Source organism: Lates calcarifer, linkage group LG11 (genome assembly GCF_001640805.2).
Source record: "Lates calcarifer isolate ASB-BC8 linkage group LG11, TLL_Latcal_v3, whole genome shotgun sequence".
NCBI lineage: Eukaryota > Metazoa > Chordata > Actinopteri > Centropomidae > Lates > Lates calcarifer.
Genome location: NC_066843.1, coordinates 9,673,874 through 9,698,014, shown reverse-complemented (window position 1 = coordinate 9,698,014; position 24,141 = coordinate 9,673,874). Strand labels below are relative to the sequence as shown.

Below are 24,141 nucleotides of genomic sequence, written 5' to 3'. Positions count from 1 at the left end.
CATACATTTCAGATGACGTAGTAATTAAAATACACTAATTTGATAATAATGCAATAACAGCAGCACCCTGAAGGGCTAATTTAAAAAAAAAACATTTTCCCAGACCGCCAGTAAAGCATATGTAATGCCCCATAGAAAATACAGTAGCCTGTTGGTGTGTTTTCTGAGGTCTCCAGGGTTTTTCAGAGTACTGATTTCATGCCACAATCATTATAATCTCTGCTCCCTTTTGGCTGAGAGCGCCTGACTGGCGACAGCGCTTGTGAATGATATTGGATCCCCAAGGTGTAAAGTTGATGAATATCTGAGGCTGTTTTGCAAAGGGTTAAGACTGAAGCTCCTCCACAGATCAAGGCACAGTGACGATGCAAAGGTGCACTTCATATTATTTTAACTGAACTGCAAAGTTCATAGGGCATCTCTGAAAAGTAAACAGACTATAAAAGGAAGAGAAATGATTCAGAGAACTGACTCAGATTGCTGACCTAGATTAGACTTTGCTGAATTTTTAAATGTTATTTTGTGACATTATTTACCTTTTCTTAACTGTTCACAGAAGAGAGAGCAGCAGGAACCACGTGGACCGAGAGTGTGGGATTACAGGGTTTTCTGGCCACGTTCAAATTGAGCATGTCTTCAACCATCAGGCCACCGGGGAAGCTGATTTTGTTTTAAATATGGTTTAAAACAAAACCAGATCATTTTAAAACAGGGTTTAAATTTCACATACAGACTTTAATATTGGTTTTGGATTGGTCTCATTACTCATTTAACCAAAGTTTTAGAAAATGGACAACTCTCACTGAGGTCCTGATTAGTGGTATTCATTTGGAGATAAAGTGGCCCGTTGAGGATTCAGGTTTTGAAGTTTCAGCCATGACAGTGAAATCCTCCAATACACTGTAGCTGCAAACAAAAAGAGGTCATTTTTGTACATTAATATTCAGCTGACCTGATCCCAACTGTCCATCAACCATGAGTATCATTAAGAGTGAGCCATGATGCACTGTAATTTTGCCCCTAATTCCTCCTCATCAAGAGACAAAGACAGAAAAAAAAGTTGAGCAGGGAAAAGAATTTGGCCTCTTTTCGTCCTTCCTTTTGTACCGCTGGCATTGTGGCTTTGAAACCTACGGAAGTGGAAGCGAAAGTGATTGAACTTGCTCAGTGAGGCATCTTCTACAGGACTGAGTTGCGCAAATCACGCCTCATGACCCATTAGTGTGTGTGTTTATCACCCTTACATACAGCACTTCCACATTTGGGTTTGCTAATGAGCAAGCGAGAAACAAGGCTAGATCACCCAGAGCATCAACATCACCTTAGCCTAGTGAAGTCTGCTCATGGACAGCTTTAGTTTTAAGCCTGTCATATTGAAATGAATGCATGACTGCAAGAAGGGTTTATCTAGTCAGTCAGGATTTGCTGATTAGATTCATTGCTTAATGATTATGATGATAAGATGCATCATTATGCCACTCATATAAAGTACAATTTCATGGTGTTTGAGGCAAATGGCAAAACCTCCAGCTTATGGACATCATTTATACTGACTTCAGACTCCCAGAGGGTGGTCGCTGGCATGGTTTACTTTCACAGGCGCATGCTTCCATTTGTCATTGTTATGCTAAACACTGCTTTGGTATAGAGGAAATTGAATTAAGGACCCATCCAGCGGCAGTCTTGTCCTTATCATTTCCATCAGCCTGATCAGAAACACATTGAGCTCCCACCAACAGAGGGTCAGAAAGTCACGTAACCTTAGGCAGGCAGCCATTTCCTGAGCACTCCATCATGGACACAGCCTCTGTTGGGCTTTGGCAGTGATGTAACATGTAAATACGGAGTAATTTACTCATGACCTACAGTTGTAACACTGTTGAGAATCTGCTGAAGAACACTCTGTTGTATATTATGTATGTACTGTTTACAACTGTACATACATAATGGAAATTAAAAGGAAGTACCAAATAAAGCATTAAGTAGATCTACCTAGTCGTGCTAACACTTTTCTTTAGTTCCAGTGAAAACTGTCCAGTTACATCTATGGATTATTTAGACATCACTGTCGATTTTTTTAAATTTCAATGTTGAGGCCACTAAAAATGAACAAACAATAATCAACAAAAAAAGTCTGAAAAATATGGGGAGGTAAACTGTATGGACAGATACCACTAGAGTTTGGTGAGAAAATGTTTTTTTGTTTGTTTCTTATTTGCTTGATACCCTTCAAACTAACTGCAAAATCACACGAGGCATAAAAAGGCATAAAAATGACTGTCATTAATTCTTCTCAGGAGGGATGAATTAAAGTGCAATATATCCACATTTGAGTACTTGTTGCCAAAGCCCTGCTGAGAAAACTAATCTTCTGTCACTCTCCTGTAATAAGAAGACTGTGGACTAATCAGTCCAATTTATAGTTGACAGAGGAAAATAATCCAGTTTGTCTACAGCTGGGAACATTTACAGCACAGCAAAGTATACCTATAATGCCTTTACTATACTGACAAATTAATAAACAAATTAAGGTAGTATTATATAATGCTTAACCAGGAAGAGCAGGGATGTAATATTATGTCATAATACACAAAACTCAAACAAGTACACAAAGTTGTATATTTATGCTTCTAAAATGAATGTCTATTACAGAGGCTTCTGTAAATATGGGATCATTAGGGTGTCAAAGAAAACTAAATGGACTTTAAAAAAAAAACTTAACTGGAATGTAAACAAAATTGTGTTTTTATAGTAAAAGAGGAAGAAAGGCGAGTGCAACATTTATGAGACAACATAGCATAACTGAACAATATGATAAAGAGATTGAAACGACAAAAGTAAAGTGATTTAAGTTGGTTGTTCTACATTTTGTACCTGAGTAGAAATCAGATTTTTTTCTGCCTCTTCAGAACAGGCAGATTCACATTACATGTGCAGAAAGTGCAAGCAAGAAGACTTTTCAACAGTACAGATGCTCTGTACTTGTCATTGCTCAGGAAAGTAGAAAATAATACAAAACCGGAATAATCCAAAAAACTAAACCACTCCACTATCCACTCATTCTGTGGCACCATGAAGCTTAATATCACTGCTCTTAAAAAGGCGCATCACTCAATATGTGTTAAATACATAATGTATCACACATTCATACTGCTTCAATTCGTCATGATTGTAAACTTCAGCTGGGGGATTTCACAATATTAAATAAAAAAGGCAGGAAAAAAAAACAAGAAACAAAACAACCCCTTCATCTCATCTTCACTGCCTCTGGCTGCGCTCCTGCTTGAAGGCGACAATGAACTTCCAGGCTTCAACGTAATGGGACAGGCAGATCTTGTCTGGGAAGAGCTCCTCTACATCAGGGGGAATGTCCAGGTCTTTGCGCTCCATGTAAGACACCAGTGTGATTTTCAGGCTTTAAGAGACAAACAATGCACTTTAAATTAGTGATATGACATTGCTAATTGCAAATTATGATACTTGCACACAGAGAGACACATGAACATACATATTAAAGTCAGTTTTTAAATTCCTTGTTTTACTTACATAAAGTCATTGATAAAATACCTAGCACTTTAGCTATATGATTGGATAGGATGACAAACAGCATCGAGGTTGATGCCTATTTACTGAGGTATGGTGTTTGAACTTCATGGCTTTGTGGGTCTACAGGATAAATATTTCCTTTGTTCTCACACCCAATCAAACAAATTAGATTCATAGAAAATGTACTATATAACCTTTTGTCTGTGGCCTTGCCTAAACAACCAACTCCCTCATACAGAGAGTCAACACTGACCGAACTAAACTTCAGGTTTGCTTGCGTGTAACACACCAAATCCTGCCAAGGTGGCTTTAAGTGGGAATGGAAAAATATCCACTTTGTTTTCGCTTAGAACCAAAAATGCAACATGTCTGGAGTAATTTCTACCCTCCAAACTTAATTTTGCAAGAAAGTATTTTGTTACCTCTTTAATTTTAAAAGTATCCAGACTGATTAGGAAAAAAAAAAACTTCACGTTTTCCAAATAAGTTCTCTACATTTCAGACCTGAGAATCATTTTAAACTTTATCTAAAATTGAAGACTTTACAGACCTGTGCAAGGGTTGGTGAACTGCAAATAAATGAATAAAAAGTGTTTTGTTTTACCTCCAGTCAGGCCTGTAGGTATCAGGTGCATTAGGTTTTTTAAGGACCAGCACAAGGAACTCATGCATCTCCAGGAGGAAGGTGTCAGCGCTGATCTTAGAGAAGAAGCCGGTCAGGAGTCTGTGCTCGTCCTCACCCAGAGCCTGTTTGTACTTCTCCGAAACTCCCACAAATGGATCCTGAAGAACACAGGGAATGCACAGAATAGGGCAAATAACAACAATAATAATGCACTGTTATACATAAGAATTGAGTAAGTTATCTATAATGGCATAATGGCATAATAGAATAATTAAGATCTACTGTTACTATAAATAGTAGCATAATAGTAATACCACCTATAATAGTAATACCACTTCCACATCTGTAGCTACGTGTGATGTCTTACCCTCTTAAGCCGCAGCATATTTTCTGATTTGAGTGAGGCCAGCAGCTGCCACAGTGCCACACAATGCTTTAGACAGCACATGCTCAGGGCCTGTAGGCAAAACAGGGAGAGAATTCCATTTTATCTTACATTTGGTGCATAAAAAATATATTATGGCAGCACTAAAAGTAAGATAACAAAAAAATGTTCTTAGAGGCACATTTGTTTCTTTAACAAAGTAACACATCTGTCCAGACTGGTTATTCTGTGGAAGTGAGAGAATGTTCAACAGGATAAAATAACATGCGCCCCAGATAGGCTGACCTTGACAATATGCGGAGCCATCTGGTTTCCCATCTGCAGAACCTCCTCCAGGTAGCAGGACAGCTGCATGTGAGGTTCTCCCCCGGTCATGGCAAGGAAACCGAGGGCCACTTCCAGCGTGGACAAGGCCTCACACACCTCGCTGTAGGATTGCAGCTCGCCAGCCACAGCAAACAGGGTGAGAGTCTGAAGAGGCTCCTGTTGGCACACAGACACAAGTCGTAGACACTCGAGAGGGGACGTCTACGGCAACATGTTTGATATGTGATACATGAACGGCAGTTCCAGTGGGCTACCTGCTGTACATGACAACTTACTTGCTTTACTTTTGCTTTTACATCCTTCAGGATAATCTCATAGTCACGGTCATGTCTGTTCACCAGTGTTGGAATGCCCTGTGGTAAAAGAAAGGAGAGAAACTTGAGGAAAACAGTGTCTGAATAGTTTTGCACTCATTCTTGGGCAAAGCCACTGCGCTTTGCTTCTGCTTTTCATTTTCCTCACATTAAGAGTGATGAGAGGTTTGCCCAGCAGGAAACGGGACACAATCTGCTGCTGGATCTTGGGCAAATCATACTCGTGCAGCGTCTCCTGGCCTTTCTCGATGCTGTACTGGGTGTTGGAGAGAACCAGAGGCATCAGGTCCCTCTCCAGCTCATACCGAATCACATGCAGATCAGTCAGATCGGCAGGGCTCACTTTGTAGCTGGGGAAGGGATAAACATACCAGTCAGGCAAAAGAAAGTGTCTATTAATTATAACTATATAGCATAACATTTTTTTCTGTTTTCACCTTTTTGTAGCTATTCAGTCTTTCTGTCCTTTTAGCAATCTCTCAGTTAAACCAGGACATAAATGTAGTATGCATTTGGGGAAGAAGTTCACAGACTGTGTTGTTACAGCCAAACATGTGCAAGTGAGAAAAATGTGGCATGAGCGCCCCCACCTGGTCTCCTCTCCGGTGTGTTTATCCACACAGTAGACCAGGTCATTGTGCAGGGCAATGAGGTAGCTGACAAGCGCTGTAGAGCACAGGCCTGGGCCTTGTCGACGTGGTAACAGCACCCTGAAGTCACTGTTGAGGTCCAGGTCGTTCTGGCAGAACTCAGCCGGGATCTTAATCTCACCTGAAAACCAGTATTTGAATCCAGGTAAGTTAGATAGTTAGATAAGCCAGTGTTAATGTAAGACAACGTGTTGTATTGTTGGTGTTTGTATTTACCGTTGGTTGCCAAAGACACTCTGAGCTGATTCCAGGTTGTCAGGAAGATTTTGATGTGTTTCTCATACCAGGTTTTCAGCGAAACTACACACATGAAGAAACCATAAATTTCCTTTAACATGTCAGCTACAGACAGGACTTGTGCTACACTGGATCAAGTGACCTCAATGTATCAAACCAAAGTTCTTCGATTCAGTGGCTTGCACGTGTGGAAGAGATTTTGCTCTTTTTAAGACCTCTCAATCATTGTCTCCTTCCAGGTTTAAACAACTCACTCCTTGGCAGGCAGGTCTGTAAACTGCATGTTGCCAGCTATTTTACTATGACATTTCCGAGAAAGAGGTAATTAGGAATTGCATGGAACTGAGTATCTCCTGTATAAGTGAGTCATACAGTTGAAAAAGCTGAGAAGGACTGTAGACAGTTAGTTTCATTACCTGCTTTCTGGCTGTGGAGGAATTCAGCCATGGTGCCACAAGTCAGCTCAGTGATGTTCTGAAACTTCTTGACCAGATCCCTCTGGAGTGCAAGGATGTCTGGAAGGTGCTTCACCAGTCGGAGCTCTGCTTCCTACAGGACAAAAAAAGTTCAGATCGAAGCCACAATTTATTCAAAAATGTGTTGTGTAACTGAGTTGGTATTATTTTTGGAAACTGTGGAACCTTAAATAAACAAATTAAACACTTCTGAAACCACAGAAATTGTACTGTATATATTTCTATGTATCCTCTTTAAAACAGACTAAATTGACTAAAAAGTGAATCTGCTTCTTTAGTCCAGTAATGTTTTTGCTGTCCATAGTCATATGTTGCAACACTGTTTAATTTTTTATTCTTCGGTTTAAAATATACAGTATACATGCAGTATAGACTAAAAGTAGCTATCTAAAAGAATAAACACAAGGCACTCATTGTGCAAAAGGGCCATAATATTCCTATAATGCACTATTGTAGGAGAAACTTCAGCAGGACACAGGATTCTTTTGCTGTCTTTTAAAAGAGTACTTGCATTTTTGGTCACTGTTTCCTTACCCTGTGCAAAAATCTCCAGAGTACAGGCAGGGTGTCTTTGCCATCATTCTGCTCTACAATATGGGTGAGGGTCAGCAGAGAAACCTTCTCCCTGCTGCTCCACACAGCAGAACCATGGATCAGAGAATTAGGGGGAAGTGAGGCCAAAAAGAGACGGGGGTCGCCAAACACGAGCTTCATGATTGGATTGGCAGAGATGCGAGAGTCAGCCCGGATGAATGTGTTCACTTTCTTTAGCTGTCTATCCAAGTGCTGCAGAGGACAAGATGATGAAAGAAACCAACACATTATACGCAGATCCCTCACAAAAAGGCAGAATCATTTGCTGAAATTTGACTATGTGCTTTATTTCTTCCCTTTTAGAACAAATACATGGCAAAGAGTATTTATACCTTCAGCTGAGGTATGATGATGGCATTGCTGACTTCCAACTCCCATCCATTTCTAGCCTCTTTGGTGGAGAGCTGATTGTCATATGGAACAGGCCCTGAAGGGGGAGACCAGTGTTTAATAGAGCAGAGTTTAACAGTGGACGGTAACCCAGTAAATCTTTACAACTGACTCACTGCAGCATTGTTATTACATTACCATACCCATCTGCTCCACTGGCAAAGCTAGAATAACACTTCAAAGAACAATCTTGATCTAGAAATTACACCACATTACCTTACACCTTCATCACATCTCCGATTACACATAAATTGCAAAATGACACCATAGAAATTCACCACTAGAGGGCACACTTTCTCTTTCACTACAGTGAAGAGAGCATAAAATACACAGCAAGGAAGGGTAATCGTTCAGAAACATCTAAATAGCAAGAAAAATAACTGCACCACATAGATTCAGGTAACTTTATCTTTGGAATCATTACGTCTCTCCAAATATTCACACAGCACATACTGTAACAGTTTTCTGGTGGTTTTATGGTATAGCAGCTTTGGGTTTATTGTAAATTGTTCCTTACATTTTAGTTGCTGGTCGGGTTCCAGGAGGCTCCTGATGAGAAGGTGAATAGCACTAACTGTGTCATCTGTCCCCTTGCCCAGAGATTTGATAAGATGTTCCATGTCCTTTAGCAGGTGAGCGAATAGAAATGCTCCTAAGTCAGGGACTGGAGGCTTGATGATGGCTGAGATAAACTAGAACAGCAAAAACAGTGAATGACTGACCACATTCCCCTGTCATTAATGCCAACACCAGGACATTAACAGTGCTATATCACTAGAATAATGGGTTTTGTATTGAGAATATGTCTCATACACGTGCACCTTTCAACACCTAAGAAAATATTGCGGGGGGGAAATTAACTCCATTAAAACTGTACTCATTATTTTGTCCAGGCTACCTGTGGGTTGCTGCAGGCACCGAGCAGCATGGCCATGTGCGTGAGCATGCGCACAGCAGTGAAGGGAAAAGGGGACATGCCCTTTGTGTCCAGCATGTCTGGATTGTCCCTGCGGCCTGGCTCACCGAGGATGTGGCCTGTCTGGGTACGGTCACCCCTGTCAGAAGACAATGCATAAATTAATACAAAAAACAATAAAATACACAATAATATAATAGTCTTTTTTATGACATTTTTCTTCCTGAATTGTTAACTTATAGGCCAACATACTGCAACTGAACAACTTGAAATCCCTGCACAGGCCTGTGGTCGTTTCCTCCAATCTCAGCACCACAGTCCAAGCAATGACTTCTTTCCATGGGCTGGCCACACTAGAGAAAAGGAAAGAGGAGGCAAGAAAAGCCATTAAGATTATGAAATGGATACTACAAGAAAGAGACTCGCAAACATATGAGTCAGACTGAACATAACATACCTCTCCAATGGTGCAGGGGTGACCATTTCGACAATCTATGGTAAGAGTAAATCAAAAATAATCAGTGTTTGGCATGGCTGTATAGGATCTTCATAATACGTATAGTATAATAGTGTCATTCTTTTGTTTTATTACTTACGGTACCACCGCACTGGTCCCAGTGCTTGATGAGCCACTGCTAACATGTCCTCCGGCATGGAGGGCAAGAAGGCAGCCTGTGCAAACATACAAAAACATTCAATTCTCTTCAAAGGAGGAGAAGTTGGCAACACTGAAAGCAGCTGACATCATACATACCTGCATGTTGACAGGTGTCCTTGCCAGTTGCTGGAGGGGAGCTAAAATCCCCTGGTTCCCACAGAGCAAGACAGCAGCCAGGTGAATAGTTAATTCCACCGACACACACTGGGCACCTGAAACCCTGGGACGAGAAGCCAACAGCTCAAGTTGGTTGGTCACCAGAGCGGTGGCAAAGGCCTTCACCTCTGGGCTGCCAAGGATTTTGGAGGTCTGGATGTACGTCATCAGTGGCTGTAATTGCTGTAAGCATAAAGATACGTTACTGTAGATGAACTCAAAACAAGTCTGTTGAAAAATGCTTGGGCAATTTAATTGTCAGTTTCTGTAACTTTAACAAAGTACGTGGTTATACAAGTTCAGAACCTGTGAAAATAATAGCTGGATTTGAGCATCAATTCGCATTGTTGTTGTCCTTAAGACAGAAACAGTTTATTTGTGGCCATTTGCGCACACAAGTTCATGACACATCACATAAGAGCATAACAGCTCAATGGTTCTTGATGTAAGGACCTACCTCAGGCTTAGGATGGAAGCTGGCATTGGCTTCTCTGTAGAGAGTGGTGACTTCTCTGTACAGCGCCAACAGAAGATAAACGGTTTTCCACTGTGGTAAGCATTTGCACCCCTATGAAGACAAAAAAGTAATCTATGTTAACATATATACAAAGCAGGGTCCTGACCTAATGGTGAGTTACCAACAAGAAACAGCATGTAACATTACCTCACAAGTCTCGTCCAGTCCATCCGCTTTGCATTCCAACACCACTTTTGCAACAGCATTTCTGATGGTCTTGTAGTCTTCCCCACACACAAGATACTGGTCTATTGGGGTTGCTTCTTCACTCTGGACAAAATGAAAATTTAATCAAAATATTGAATCACTGCTAGCATTTAGAAAATGAAACACTGAAAGTCTCACTGTGGATAACTAAACCTTTTGCAAAGCTTCTTCAGGGAAGAGCCAGCGCATGTCATCCACTTTGAGGAGTTTCAGGACAAACTCCACTCCGTGTTGGCTGCAGATCTTACGGATCAGGTAGACACGATACCAGTCGTTTCCACTGCGCCTGCACAAGTTCACCACACTGGTCAGGAAGGCTACAGTTCCACTTTGACCACCTTCCTGGGATTCTGGTTTAAGGTTAAACAAGAAAGAAGAACAATATTATGGCAAAAATTAACACATGTTGACACAAACTATGCAAGAAACTAATGCTAAATTTAGCCCCAGTTACACACCATTTGCTCTCAGTTTTTCCATGATGAGGCTAGCAGCCATATCCAGGTCCATACGCACTCTTGCCACCTGCTGCAGGTACTCTACAGTGGCTGCTTCAGCAGACTGACCATGTGATTGCAGGTAGTCAGTCAGGAAGGCACTTTCATCTTGCAGACACACATTCTGGTCTGCAACAGACCTGAACTGCAACCTCTCAAACATGGAGTCCTAGAGAAATGATAAGGTCAAGAGTCAATTCACAAAATGAAAACAAGCTGTATCACAATGTAACACACTGCAATCCACATGTAAATTCTGAATTCCTGTGTACCTCCAGACAGTTAATGTACAAGCAGTAGAGTTCAGTTTTGCCTGACACATCCAAGATGTTGCTCTGCTCAACTGTCATCAGATGCTGCTGCAGGTAACCTTTAACTTCATCAAAGCTTCAGAAACAGAGCAATTTCTTATTAAATTGAGAAACACAGCTAAAAATGTTAAAAGCCTACATTATGTGTGACTGCAGCTTCTCACCTGTACTTCAGCAGGAGTTTGAGCACTACTGATCGAACTACTGGATTTTTATCCACCGAGTCATCAAACGGAGAAAGCACCTTTGTCAGAGTTTGTCGCTTCACTGATTAAAAAAATAAAAAAAGGATATTCAGAACTGACAAAATATGTAGTGGCAGAGAGCTCGGTTGTGTATATACACACAAGTGTCCTACCACTGAGAATGGGAACAGTGTTGGCCTCCACCATGAGAAAGGACAGCAAATGAAGTATGACAGCTGGACAGGGGGGAGAGTTGTCCTTTGAAGCACACAGTAGACACCAGGTCTATGAAGAAAGCATTGCACTGCTTCCTGAACTGAGCATGTTGGTTGATGAGTATCCTACATAAAACAAGAGACACAAAGTTTTTTTTTTTTCAATATTTGTTACAGATACACAGAGCAGGAAGTTACCTAGATCCTATAAGAACCACATCATATTTGTGCCTTTTATGATGAACAATCCAAATAAAAAATGTTTATTTTGTTCTGATCCACATGCAATTACCCACCTAATGGCATCTGAAGGAACCATGGGGAAGTTGTCATCAACTGGTTGCATGCAGAGGGGACAGTACATCTGACCAGGGACCAACCACTGTTTGATACAGGCCACACAGTAGATGTGTTCACATGGGAGGCAGAGAGGATCCTGGGGGTCTCCCATACACACTGGGCACATTTTAAGACCAAACCTGAATAAAACATAAACAGCAAGTAAAGGACCAGGGTGAAGGCAAAGAACAATAGAGGAGATTCTTATAAAATACAAGTTAGAAAACTGAATCTCTACCTGAAGATGCATTCAACAGCTCCATCTTTGCAGGATTTTAGCAGACTGATAACTGCCTCAAACGACTGCTGAGTTTTGAGGTCTGAATTTTTTTCCAATATCTTGATGGGTGGAAAAATTGTTAAGGTTATTATGGTAATTCACTGGATTCATCTAGTGAAAATTTGGATTAGTACAAAGAACCCAGACCAACCTGGCCAAGTCTTTTTGTATGCTCCAAAACAAGAGGTGTCAACTTCTTGTCCACCTCCTCGATGCCAAACAACATGTGCTCCACAAATAGAGAGAGAGAAAATATTCGATTCCATCCAGCTCTAAGAACAAAGAAACACAAATAACCGTCCAAGTCAATGCAGTTACAAGTATCTAAGGATTACCCAAAAACCTCAGCCTCTATTTACACAACTAGACCATTTGGAAAATCTAGGAAAAGCTGAATAAGCTTGACTTACTGGACTCTACAGACAATTGTCTTGCTCCTCTCTCCATAACGTTTTACACTGTCTTCTGAGCAGATCAACTCAATGGGAACCTGGAGTTTTTTGACCTGCCTGAGCCAGGCTTGTCTTTGGGCATCTGTGTTCAGGACTGTAGGTTCCAGGTACTCTACACATGCAAAAGCAGCATACACATCGAGTACCTTGGAGACAAGGAATATGATCACTATACATTGGGGTACACAGTACACAATATTAGATATTACAAAACACAATTTAATCTTGAAGTCAAAATCATGCAAACCAAATTCAAAAACCTTGGAAAGAGATAAGCTGGGAAAGGAAAGGTGTTCAATAGTCCTGAGAGGCTCACCAGTTCGACCTCGTCCCTAGCGCGAGGATTCCTCAAGAGGTCCTTGGTCACCTGGGGCTCAATGCACATCATTCTGGAAAGGTTCTGCAGCCGGTTTTTGAACTTATGATAAGCAGCATGGACCCATGGAAGAGATGTCACTGTTTCAGTGTCATTAAGCTGCAGTTGCAGCTCAGTGACACAACAATTCAAGGCACTACACAGGAGCTGCAAAGGCAGACAATGTTCATTAGTATATACATGTACACACCATCAGACAGAGGTGGCATTAAAATGTGTAATTTAATTTATAAAATTTAAATTTTCAAGTGTTTTAGAAAACAACCTCCAAATCCTCCTGACAAGTCACGTTCATGGTCATGGAGATGAAATCCTGAAGGTAGCGGTGAAAAAACTCTGTCTGCATCTCTGGATCTGATTTCGCAATGTATCGTCCTAGTGGTGTCCTCCAAAAAAACTCCTCAAACTCTTGTTGAGTTTGACCTAACATAATTATGAATTTTTAATATAAGGGCACAAAGGCACAACAACATCATAGTAGTGGCATGTCAGTTATGGAGAGTACTTCACAACAGGCCATTACCTTCACGTTGAAGAGCATGAACCCAGAGTTCCTCCAGGTAGTCCTTGATCCTCCAACTGAAGGGCATGCTACAGCTCATATTCTTGTCTCGGGCAATGTAGTTCTGTACAAGGATTGTTCTGGTCTCAGAGCTTTGAAAAGTAAAGGTAACAAGTTGTTTAAATATGCAAAATCAACAGTCTTGTTACATTTTCTCAATTATAGTAGTTTGGTATCCTTAACACAAAGTACAATATTACCACTTACTTGTGGTCCAGTGTAAGGTGTGGGATTTCCAGAAGCTTATCATTTCCGAAGATATCCAACCACAGCCTCTTCACAGATTCGCCACAGTTTGTATCCAGCAGGATGTTTAAGTTTTGATCGCGGTCAATGACTGAAACCAACTGCGCCAAAAGGGGGATGACCACAGCCTGAATGCGCTTCCACAAGGTGTGCCTGTCATGACCCCAAGCAGTTAACAGTGCTGTCCAAAAAGACAGGAATATATCTATCTAGGCAAATATAGCAATTGTGTATTCTGTAGCTTAAGTACTGACCTGAAGGTGCCTCCTTCTTGCAAGGCATCAATGTTTGAAGCCTCCTTGATGACCCAATTGCTTTTGATGGGTGAGAAGGTGTTGCTATCATAAACCGCCAGCAATGAGTGAAGATGCGTTTTCACAGTTTGCAGAAATTCACCTGACAAGATAAAATGATGAAGAATGAAAATGCTGCAACAAAAAAATGTTAAAACCTTAAACTGAAAAAAACTGTTAGCACCTTTTATTTCATCATTGTCACTGAGGAGTGTCAATAGGACCTCAACTCTACGGGTGCTGCGGAAGCCACTTTCCACCTGGTCCCTCAGCATGCCTACTGCACTCTGCACACAGCTCCGAAGCAGTGCTGTAGTGTCCAGAACATTGTCCCAGCTCTGCAGTAGGATTCATTGGTTAAAAGCTAGTCTCACAGGTTGTCATTGCTTTTTTCTAAAAATGATGCACATACTCCATGTCCAGTGTTATAAATGTAGCCATTCAGTTAAGAAAAAATATATTGTACATTGTTGCTTTTCCCACAATAGCAAATATTTGAAACTTTATGTACTCACATTTTCCTCTAATTCTGCTCCCTCAATCTCATTCTCTGTGTACATATCATCCACCTCCATGGCTGCACAAAAAGAAATTTATAATTTAACATCACAACTGCTGTTAATGCGAAATTATATGTGGAGGACATTGTCATTTGCTATTCAGCAACCACTTACCTTCAGGCTGAGTCATCCTGGTTTCAAACATTTGACTGATTGTCATGTTTTGCAAGGTTTTGATGTCTGAAACAATGTCTTTTGACCGTCTGAGGTCATCAATGTGAACTGATCTCCAGGGTCCTGCAAATATCAGCATCTCTCAGATGACATCCTATTCTTCAAACAATGTGATGGAAAGACAACAGACATAAAAAGAATTCAGAAATTGTATTAGCTTTACCTCCATGGAAGCCAACGTAGGAAGTCCCTCCTTCCATTCTCGGTAGTCTGGTGATGAAGTAGACAAACACCTTGCTTCCCATGCTGTCCTGGGTTACTTTGTTGATTTCATTTATGGATGAATACCTAAAAAGGAACAGCAAAATTCAATATAGCAAAACTAGACATTAGTGCATATCCAACAGAGAGGATATGTTGGACCTACTTTGCAGATGCAATGAGATTGGCACTATGAGAGGCTTCATCAAAATCACACTGAATGATGAGGATCTTGCTGCAGGATCCAGTGCTGGTGCTTCTACTTTCAGCAGTGAGGAAGTTGCTATAAGAAAACAGGGATTTGATCTTTAGATTGAAATCATACCTTAATATCATGAGAGTTATATATTCTTGCTAATAATTCTTCATGAGAATACCAAAAAGCTTGAGGGCCATTATGCTATGAAGTATAAAATGAGAAATTTTCCAATGTAACAAACCGAATCTTCTTCAGGAAGGAGTGTTCTGTGTCAAACTGCTGGAGTGAGAGAAGCTCAACACTATGCAACATTTGCTCCAGTGGTTCCAAGTCAGATGCTGTCAAAAGTCTGGAGAATGTTGTCACCTATGGTTTAAATGTAGAATTAATCAGGCTTTATAGGCTTTATACTTATAATACAATTGAATCTGGTATTGTATGACAACTTTAGAATTACCTCTGTGAAGGAGGAGCGGCAATGGACATCTTGTGCTGTGTGAGCAAGTATGTAGTCAGCCAAACAGCGATTATTCTGCTCTTCAAAGTAGACCCTGGCCAGATGTTCACTCTCCACTTTGGGAAGACCTGTGCAGTCCAATCGCACCACTGAGTCTGGTGTGGCACATTTGAGCAGTATAAGTTTAGCTTCGTCAAGCACTCGCCTCTCTGGATCTAAGATTTCCAAACTGTCTTTCTGGTTCTCTATTACTTGAAGAACCACAGATGCACATGTGTCTGAGTGGTAGCCAACAAAGACATCTGGGGGTTGGTACTTGTACATCTGAGCCGCTGCTGAGTGTTGACTGCTGAGAGACACAAAGAGTCTCACCCATTTCTCCAATGCCTCCACCGTCCTCTTCTGCTCAGTTTTGAGGACAGTGTGGATGTCCAGGTAATGTTTCTCCAGCCTGTTGATGAGAGGTATTGGGAACTGTTTGTATACCACCTCTCTTTCTTCAATGACAATTAGCCGGAAATCTTTGTGCACCCTGCATTTCACACGGTGGGTTCCCAGTCCAAGATCAACATACTTCTGTCCTCCCAAGCAGACATAGTATTGGTTGAGAGCATCGTAGAGACTTTCATAGAGGTTCTGCAAGTTAAGGAGCACAACTGTTTGACCTGTCTCCATGCAGATCTTTACTCTATTGATGTTGCGGCAGATTTGGGTATACTCTTGGTCTTTTGGGAAGCTGGATCCAAAGATTATCTCTGGCTGAACACTTTCTGAAAAGAAGGTTTGCTGAAGGATCTGTAGGGCTGCATAGTTTTTTGTTAGCACCAGCAAGTATCGGCATTCTTCTTCCTGTCCAACTGCTTGAATGTTTTCCCTCACAAACTCAATGGCACTGATGTTCTCCAGGTTGGGTGTAATCTGTAGTCTTTTGGTAAAGACATGCACAGCATCCACGTCATCCTTGCCACTGAAATTTCTCAACACTGCCTTCACAGTCTCCTCTGCCGTGGGCTTTCGTTGAGAGGCCTTGGCAACTGCAAAAATCATCTTAATCAAGCTGTAGTAGTCACGTAGGCCAAAAAAGCCTTTGCCCTGTTTGCGGCAGATGTTCAGGTAGGCTCTTGCAAAGGGTTGGAAGAAATCCCTGACCTTTTCCAAAACCATTGCATCAGATGAGCATATGCCTTTAGCACTCTCGATAAGTTCCCTCTCATCTGGGTCACCTCGGGAGACAAAAATGCCTCTGTTCATCTTTGCAGGATCTAAAGCCCAGTTGGAGATACCAATAAATCCAACTTTTTTGTGTGGTAGTGGCTCATCATCAATGCATCCCTCTTCTAGCAGTGGGTGAAGGGTTTTCAGTGGCATCTTTGGAGAATCCTCAGCCAGGCCAATCTCATCAAGAACAACAACTGAAATGTACTCATCCAGGTTCTTTCCTTCCTGAAAGCGCCCACATTGTTTGAATGTATTAATGATGCCCTCTGGTGTTGAGTGAGGGCTGCACTGGAAGGACACCAAATGGATCTGTTTCAGCATTTTGTACAGGTCAGAATGAGCAGCTTGGCCCTGCATTGCATCTGCCACCAGAGTTTTTGAAAGAGATTTTGAACTTCCAGGTTTCCCAACTAAGAAGAGAGGGATTCTTAACTCAATGCAGAGAACCATCATGAAGACATTCTCTTTGAGGGCACTGTTTCTTGCAATGGTATCCCCCATTGGCACACCACTCAACAGTAAATCCTGCATGAGTGAAATTTCCTGCATTACCCTTGCTGGGCTGTATGGTGGTGGCAGATTTCTGCTGATTTTCCGTCTGTATTTATCTTTATTTTCTAGGCAGCCATGATAGCACACTCCGATGGCCATGACTAAAGACCAGAGAACGGGGTCTCTGACATCAGGCTGTCTCTGATGCCTTTCATTTTTTTCAGCATTTCGTTTGCTCTCAAATTCTTCAAGCTCTGCAAAAAACATGACATGGTTGTTATAGAACCAAACAAAAGCCTGCATGCAGCGTTCTACATCTCTCAGGCTGACAAAACTGCATTCATCCTTTCTTGTCCTCATATACTTCTGTGAGGCCGAGAGGACATCAGTGATCCACTTGATGTAGCTTTGATCGATTGCTTTGTTTTCAACCACTCTTTGCACAATCTGCTGGATGTAAATTTTCTCTGTGTGATCATTTAACTGTCCAAAGTCCCACACCAGAGGGATCATGCTTGGTGGTAATGCTTGAACTCTATACACCAACTGACGGAGAGGGATGGATCCAAGCTTTTCATCTGTCTCTTCAGATCGAACTCTGTAGCCAAGGCCAGCAGATTCTAACCTCTTAATCATCTCATCTGTATGCTTTCTGTAAGGGTTGCATGCTGCGATAATATGCAATCCACAGCTGGGTGTCAAACTTTCTCCCTTGACTGTCTTGTCACAGAGGACCTCCTTAATACTGCTGATAGCCTCAGTGGTGTTGGCCTCATCAAAGAAGAGAACAGAGTCAAATCCATAGTCTTGCTTGTTGATAGAAGCAATGTCTTCAGCTTCTCTGACTTTGCTGTAAATCATCTCCGAAGTTGTCCCTCCATGCACCTTTACAAGCTTCATGTTCTCAGAGGCCACTCCACTCCTCCGCAGCTCACAAAGGAATTTGATGAGTCTTGTCTTTCCACACCCTGTCTCACCCATGATAATGACAGGGATGCCACACCTGAACCGCATATGGATTGCCAGCATCTTCAATATGTTGTCAGTTGTAAGCTCATATGTTTCGTCAGGGTCAAGAGGCCACTGGATACCAAGAACACTGCAGATTCGCTCTATTTTCTCCCCTCTTGGTAGGCTATCAAAGTCGATGTTGAAAGGGACTCTCTGTAGCTTTAGGCCTTCATACAATGCTCTTGTCATGACGTTCTTTTTTATTACCCTTCCTGAGGTAGGCTCAATGGCATCCACAGAATTCTGTTCATTGGGCTGAAGATGGAAACCAATGAAGGTCATGGACACATGGTCATCATTGAAGAAGATGTATGGATGTGGTTCTGTTTCCCATCTCTTTCTTATCAGAAAAGGAGCCAAGTCTTCTTCTTTGTCATCAGTCAGGTCCATATGCATCCTGCCAGGACTCTGGTCAGAGATGCTGAGGGATGGAGTAGCAAAGTCTTTTGCCATCAGAATCATGAAGTCCACCACAAAGGTTTTGAATCCAGTTAGCGTGTCTCCAGTGAAAGTGGCATCACAAAAAACAGATGTCTCACAGTCTTGCAGCTGAAGGTTAAGGAACCATGCAAAATTTCTCAGTTCTGCCCAGGATGGGTCTCCAATGCCACAGTACATTAGAAGCATCTGAAGACATTCCACATGTGACCCTTCAACACCCTGATATGTGAACACATCAAGATCACTGTGGTTATGAAACCGTGTGAGATACTGATATGGCCGCTGAAAGGCAGCACTCCTAAATTCTTCATCATCCATCAATGGGTCGTCGGGGCTCACAATGGTAGGATCTTGCTTATTCATCTCTAGCATTAGCACCTCTTTGGGTGGTCGGCAGAAAATATTTGGGAACACGTCCATGAATGTGCTGTTCGCAGTTTGAGCCTGTGCAGAAAACAGAGATGAAAACACACCCACAGGTTAGCAATTGTTTAAAATCAGATGACAAATGAGTAGTGTTAGTGTCAAACTAAGAATTCTTACCTGCCGTGAAGCATTTCTTGTTGAGTTGACAGTCTGCTCTAAAATCTCCATCAGATACAGCTGCTTGTCATTGCACTTCCACATCTTTCCCTCAGAATCCATCAAATAGCGCAGGATCAAGAGTTTGAAGAGAAACTCGTGGAGGCCTTTCTGCACCTTTTCACACAACAAAAACAAAATCCTTTGACAAAATACTGTATGTAAACAATCAAGACATGTCCTTTTACAAAGCCTGCACAGTATTACTCTAAGCTGAACATGAACTTCAGAGTCATTATTACCGATGATGTGATGTCAAAATGGAACATTGTGAATTCTTTCCTCTTGGGGGTGTCTAACAGAGATTTAATGATGACATTCTCATCAACATTAGGTTCAATCAAGCGAATGCATTTCATCATTGACGTTTTTTTCGTTGAGAGCTTCAGTTTTTCATACAACCTCCTGATGTAGAGAGATTTACCTGCAATTAAAAAGAAAAGATAATTATGGCAAGTATCAATAATATCAGCAGTGATGTAGTCACCAGCAGTGAAATTTATAAATATGAAATAGCTTATTACATATATACACACCAACACCAGCCCTTTTGGATGAGACAACACCAACACACAGTCGGTCTTTGAATGCAGCTGCAGCACTGCAGCTGATCTGATGGGACAATGTAATGTTTGTGGAGGTAACTCTGGATCCTCGCCAATGGCTCCTGGGGAACTATGTGCAATCTGTACTGGCTGAAGACTGATGGAAGGTAGGCATGTTCTCTTTCTGAGCTGCAGATGATAACAAGTCTGTAGTCTTTCCTGCTCTGCATTTTCATTCGCTGAAAAAAGTTCTCCAGCTTAGAGCTCACATCATAAGTGAGCAGATCTCCATACAGTAAACAGTATATCTTCTGTCCCCTGTAGCCTGTGCTGAGACAGCGTCTGAGGAATAGCTCCACCTGTTCGTATGGTGTTGATGAGTTACACAGGAGGACTTCATCATAGGTGGGAAGTGTCTCGCCTACACTACTCATGTAAATGGAGATGCAAGATGTCAGGACCTCATCGTGCGGGCAAATGATGAGGTTAGGATCTCCAGTGACCAAGCCATTGGGTAGCTGCCTCCTTATGACATTCCCAAAGTTATCATCAGAAATGTCTTCTTCACTCTCATCTTCTCCACTTTCACCTTCTCTGTTGGCCAGTATCTCCAACAATCGTCCAAGGTTTTTTACATCAAGAATGTCTGGGAGAAAATTCTTCATGTCTTTCATGTAAGCATTCCATATCAGATCAAATTTTTGCAAACCATTTGTTTGTTCCACAAGACTTGGCAAAGGATCCAGTTTGCTAGTGAAGTCTGGTTCTCCCAGTTCATTTCTTGGCACCACAACAAAAGTCTGAAACTCAATGTCCTCATTTTGCTCTTGTGGTTTGGTGAGGATTTCATACTGGAGTGCATGCCATACTTGCCTCAAATCTGAGGATGTGCAATTTGGCTTGATGAAGGAAAGCATCATGAGAACTTGATCCTCCACACTGGTCACATTTTGTTGAGTCAGCTTACTGCACAGGTAGACAATCTGTTCGGCTGTGTAGTAGTTCAAATAGTAATGTTGGGATCTCTGTTTGTCCACAAAATCCATCCAGTAGTCCAGGCATTTCTCCATTTTCCTGCAGAGTTCAGGAAGCTGCTCCTCAATGCTGCCCTCGACAATGACAACACTGAGAACGCTGCCCAGGTTGAAGTCCATCATAATGCTGGGTTCCTTGCTGCTTAAACAGCAGCTGATTTGAGCTTCCCAGTGTCTGAAGAGAGGGTTTCCAGCAGTGTAGAGGGCAATAAATGCCTCAGCTAGTCTTTGAACACTGGCAAAAACCTGAAAAAAAAAAAAAGTAAAAGTAGTAGCAGAAGCATTGACAGTATTCGAAGTAGCATTTCTAAACAAAATGACCTATGGTAATTACATAAAAGGGCAATATTTTACTATACCTCTGCAAAGTGATCAACTTCATTCTGTCCCTGATCCCCTTTCCCAGACATGAGCATGAGCTTGTTCTGCAGCTCCCGCAGGTCCTCAAGAGAGTAGCAACGCATAAGCCGGCCATCATCATGCTCCTCTGGAATCTGCAGCTTCAGGGCAGTGTCGAGACTCAACTGGATTGAAAAACAGAAATTCCATCCCATACGTAATTATGTAGGAATTTTGTTCTCAGAGTTAACATCTGTGTCACATGGTCATAGGGATAACGTTAACTTTGATTTTGTTATTTACCATTTTTACGTTTTGTGCACTGATCAGGTAGATACCCTTGTTGTTGATGGCCGATGCCAATGAGAGAGATGATAGCTCCACTGACCCATGACTGTCCTTCACAGTCTTCAGCCATTCCAAATGACGTGCACTGTCCCGCTACAAGAGAAGATACCATTCTTAAATGTGCTGTGTAATACTCATTTTCTGTTACATAAGATTAGGGTTAACCCAAGTACAGCAACTGCACAGTGTGGAGATTTGTATGAATGTTTGTAGTTGTGTTATCCATTATCAATGTTTCAGATATGTTGCAGAGAAGGTGAGAACCCAAAATCATCAGAGTGATTGAACATCAGTCAAGTGTCACCAACTGTTTGTGGTGTCATACTTTGTGGAATTATAAGAATTGTGCTAATGTTATGGCAATCATGATGATGGTTTATTAGCAATAGCTTTAGCAAGGTGTCCTCTTACCAGTTTTTTTGGTAGGTTGCTGTCATTCTCCAAAGCCCTCCAGAGCTTCTCCAGCACCTCTTTAAATGCAGTAAAACCAGAGTCTGGTTTGAGTTCATAAAGTACTGAAGAATAGCCGAGGACAGCATCATGGAAGCAAGCAACACGATCCACATCCATGTCATTCTCTCCCGCAGAGATGGAAGCCAGGTCAACAAACACCTTCAACTCATTGATATCTAAAAAAATAAATAATGTTTTTAAATTAATTTGCCTGAATGAGTATTATAATGAATTTTACATTGTAACTAGAGTAGATAACTGTTCATACCTTCAAGTGCATCCTTCACCCATTTTACAAAATGTCCTCTGAGTCCCAGCTCCTGTAGGCACAGTCTGCGAGGCTCAGTGATGTCCACTAGAGCCTTCTTCGCCTGCATCAAGTCATTGTCAATCCGATTGAGCTGCTCATTCTGAAAATCTGTGTGACTCTGAGAAAAGAGTCAAAAGTTAAGGTTGAAAAAATACTCACCTAATCATCATTTGTCAAAGAAAGTACTTTGACTCAAAATCATCATTATCTTTCTGTACATTATCTGCACACATCCACAAATACAGTTACGGACAAGTGGTATGCAGAGTGAGTTTGTTGCCTGGTCAAGTTTACCTTAAATTGAATGTCTGAACATGGCTACTTACAACTTCTGTGAGAATCTCCAGAACCATGAAGTCGCCTTGAAGACAGAGTGTCTCTTTGACCATCATGATGATTTGAGCTGAGGCCACAGCTAGATGAAGCTCATGATACTGCTCGATCTGTTGAACCCTGCTGTGGATCCACTGTTTGTCAGTTGATTTGTCAACTCTGCACATGATGTCCAGGTCCTGTGCGAGTTCTTCGTAATTGCCCTTGAATGCTCCAAAGAGCTGGTTGACATCCTTAAGCATTATACTGCCATTCTTCAGACAAGTGTAGATGTCTCTGTACTCAGCATAGCAAGAAATGAAAATCTCATCATGTATAATTTCTGGTGTTGCCATTATGTCCACAACTTGACGTTCATCAGGATCAGCCACAAGTTTGGCTTGTTTCTCCCAACAGACTTTGAATATGTAACTGTCTCTGAAGGTGTACAGGACTTCTGCCATTTCTCTGATTTCTTCATCCATGCTGAAGAAGGTGACAACACCAGCCATTGGAGAGGACATTTGGTCAAACTGATGAACCTCCATAAAATGGTCCAGGGGTATGATCTCAATGTTGACCTGTTGTCTCTCTTCCATATCATCAACATCGACTACATCATGAAAATTGAATAAAGCAGATGTTAAATTTGTCACAACATTAGATCAAACCAAACTAGCTGATTCTCCTGATACAACCACCATACCTGTCATATGTTCCTCAAGTTTGTGACACATCGTTAAGAGGACGTCCACAAGCTCCTTCTCATGGTACACAGCATTCACTTCATCTTGTCTACACTGTAGCAGCCTCCTCATTTTGGCATTATCTTTGTATTGTTCATTCTCAGAGAGGCAATCTATTAATATGAAATGACAAACATAAATCTAAATATTTCTTATAAGGCCAGTGCACTCTATCATATACAATAAGCATGTTCTGCAGTTAGTTTTTCTTGAATGCCTGAAACAATTTTCTTGAGAAATCTTACCAATTTTCAGCAGTTCCAAGAAGGAATCTTTTCTCTCCATAATGATATTGAGCAGTCTTATTTTAATGTTTCCATGGACCAGCTGATTCTTAACGGCTGTGAAGGATGAATATGGCTATAGCAAATCTGTCCTTGGCATCTTGAGAGAGCTTTTCAATCAGCTTTTCTTCCGCACCTGCAATGACAGAAATGACAGTGATGCTTACTTTGATTGACTTCCACTACAAAGTCATAAACTGAGTCCTGGTTGCCCACTGTTAGAGGGGTTTTAGCTCCATAAAGTCAAGATCATGGCAGGATGTCATTCTATGTTTTCTCACTTTTATGTTCTAGCCTCCCTAGCCTACATATTTCTTCTGATTTCAGGTGAGCATGTTTTAGTTTTTATTTATTTTTTTTCCTGAGGAGATACCATGTAGTCGGAAAATGTCCTTGGCCAGCAGACCATGGACAAGAGGTGCTGAAGGACCACTTCCTCATCTTCCTGATAGTTTCCTTGATTGTCCCTTGGCCAGGATTTCTGGATAATGGCTGAGATGAGGTTCCCAAACTTCCAGTTTATCTTGAGCCTCTCAAACAGTCTGCCCTCTGACTTAGGTCTGCATATGAGGTGAAACAGTAATGAGTGATTACTGTGCATACTTTAGGCAGATAACGTAAATCTGTGACTCATGCAATTCCCTAGAAAACTCTTGTGAATTTTAGCTGATTTATTTGCAA

The 24,141-nt window shown here is 41.4% G+C and overlaps 1 protein-coding gene across 1 annotated transcript in view; it reads right to left on the bottom strand.

The window, feature by feature from the left end:
• Window positions 1-2,605: 2,605 nt before the first annotated feature.
• LOC108902628 (E3 ubiquitin-protein ligase rnf213-alpha-like) overlaps window positions 2,606-24,141 on the bottom strand; it is a 29,684-nt gene continuing 8,148 nt past the window's right edge. Inside the window, 55 exon segments of the mRNA XM_018704566.2 lie at window positions 2,606-3,415; window positions 4,151-4,329; window positions 4,539-4,628; window positions 4,842-5,039; window positions 5,159-5,236; window positions 5,346-5,547; window positions 5,788-5,968; window positions 6,064-6,147; window positions 6,501-6,633; window positions 7,095-7,346; window positions 7,487-7,581; window positions 8,062-8,236; window positions 8,443-8,599; window positions 8,713-8,813; window positions 8,918-8,952; window positions 9,057-9,132; window positions 9,215-9,457; window positions 9,732-9,842; window positions 9,939-10,061; window positions 10,152-10,348; window positions 10,457-10,664; window positions 10,768-10,882; window positions 10,971-11,073; window positions 11,165-11,252; window positions 11,254-11,332; window positions 11,503-11,685; window positions 11,784-11,884; window positions 11,977-12,097; window positions 12,236-12,423; window positions 12,594-12,800; window positions 12,919-13,076; window positions 13,177-13,307; window positions 13,423-13,614; window positions 13,716-13,857; window positions 13,939-14,092; window positions 14,270-14,331; window positions 14,429-14,551; window positions 14,652-14,776; window positions 14,856-14,972; window positions 15,130-15,254; window positions 15,346-18,951; window positions 19,051-19,206; window positions 19,332-19,513; window positions 19,626-19,705; window positions 19,707-20,914; window positions 21,028-21,192; window positions 21,311-21,448; window positions 21,767-21,984; window positions 22,077-22,236; window positions 22,445-23,043; window positions 23,137-23,289; window positions 23,422-23,530; window positions 23,532-23,596; window positions 23,834-23,858; window positions 23,861-24,013. Of these exon segments, the coding sequence (XP_018560082.1) occupies window positions 3,259-3,415; window positions 4,151-4,329; window positions 4,539-4,628; window positions 4,842-5,039; window positions 5,159-5,236; window positions 5,346-5,547; window positions 5,788-5,968; window positions 6,064-6,147; window positions 6,501-6,633; window positions 7,095-7,346; window positions 7,487-7,581; window positions 8,062-8,236; window positions 8,443-8,599; window positions 8,713-8,813; window positions 8,918-8,952; window positions 9,057-9,132; window positions 9,215-9,457; window positions 9,732-9,842; window positions 9,939-10,061; window positions 10,152-10,348; window positions 10,457-10,664; window positions 10,768-10,882; window positions 10,971-11,073; window positions 11,165-11,252; window positions 11,254-11,332; window positions 11,503-11,685; window positions 11,784-11,884; window positions 11,977-12,097; window positions 12,236-12,423; window positions 12,594-12,800; window positions 12,919-13,076; window positions 13,177-13,307; window positions 13,423-13,614; window positions 13,716-13,857; window positions 13,939-14,092; window positions 14,270-14,331; window positions 14,429-14,551; window positions 14,652-14,776; window positions 14,856-14,972; window positions 15,130-15,254; window positions 15,346-18,951; window positions 19,051-19,206; window positions 19,332-19,513; window positions 19,626-19,705; window positions 19,707-20,914; window positions 21,028-21,192; window positions 21,311-21,448; window positions 21,767-21,984; window positions 22,077-22,236; window positions 22,445-23,043; window positions 23,137-23,289; window positions 23,422-23,530; window positions 23,532-23,596; window positions 23,834-23,858; window positions 23,861-24,013 (12,606 nt within the window). The 3' untranslated portion in view covers window positions 2,606-3,258.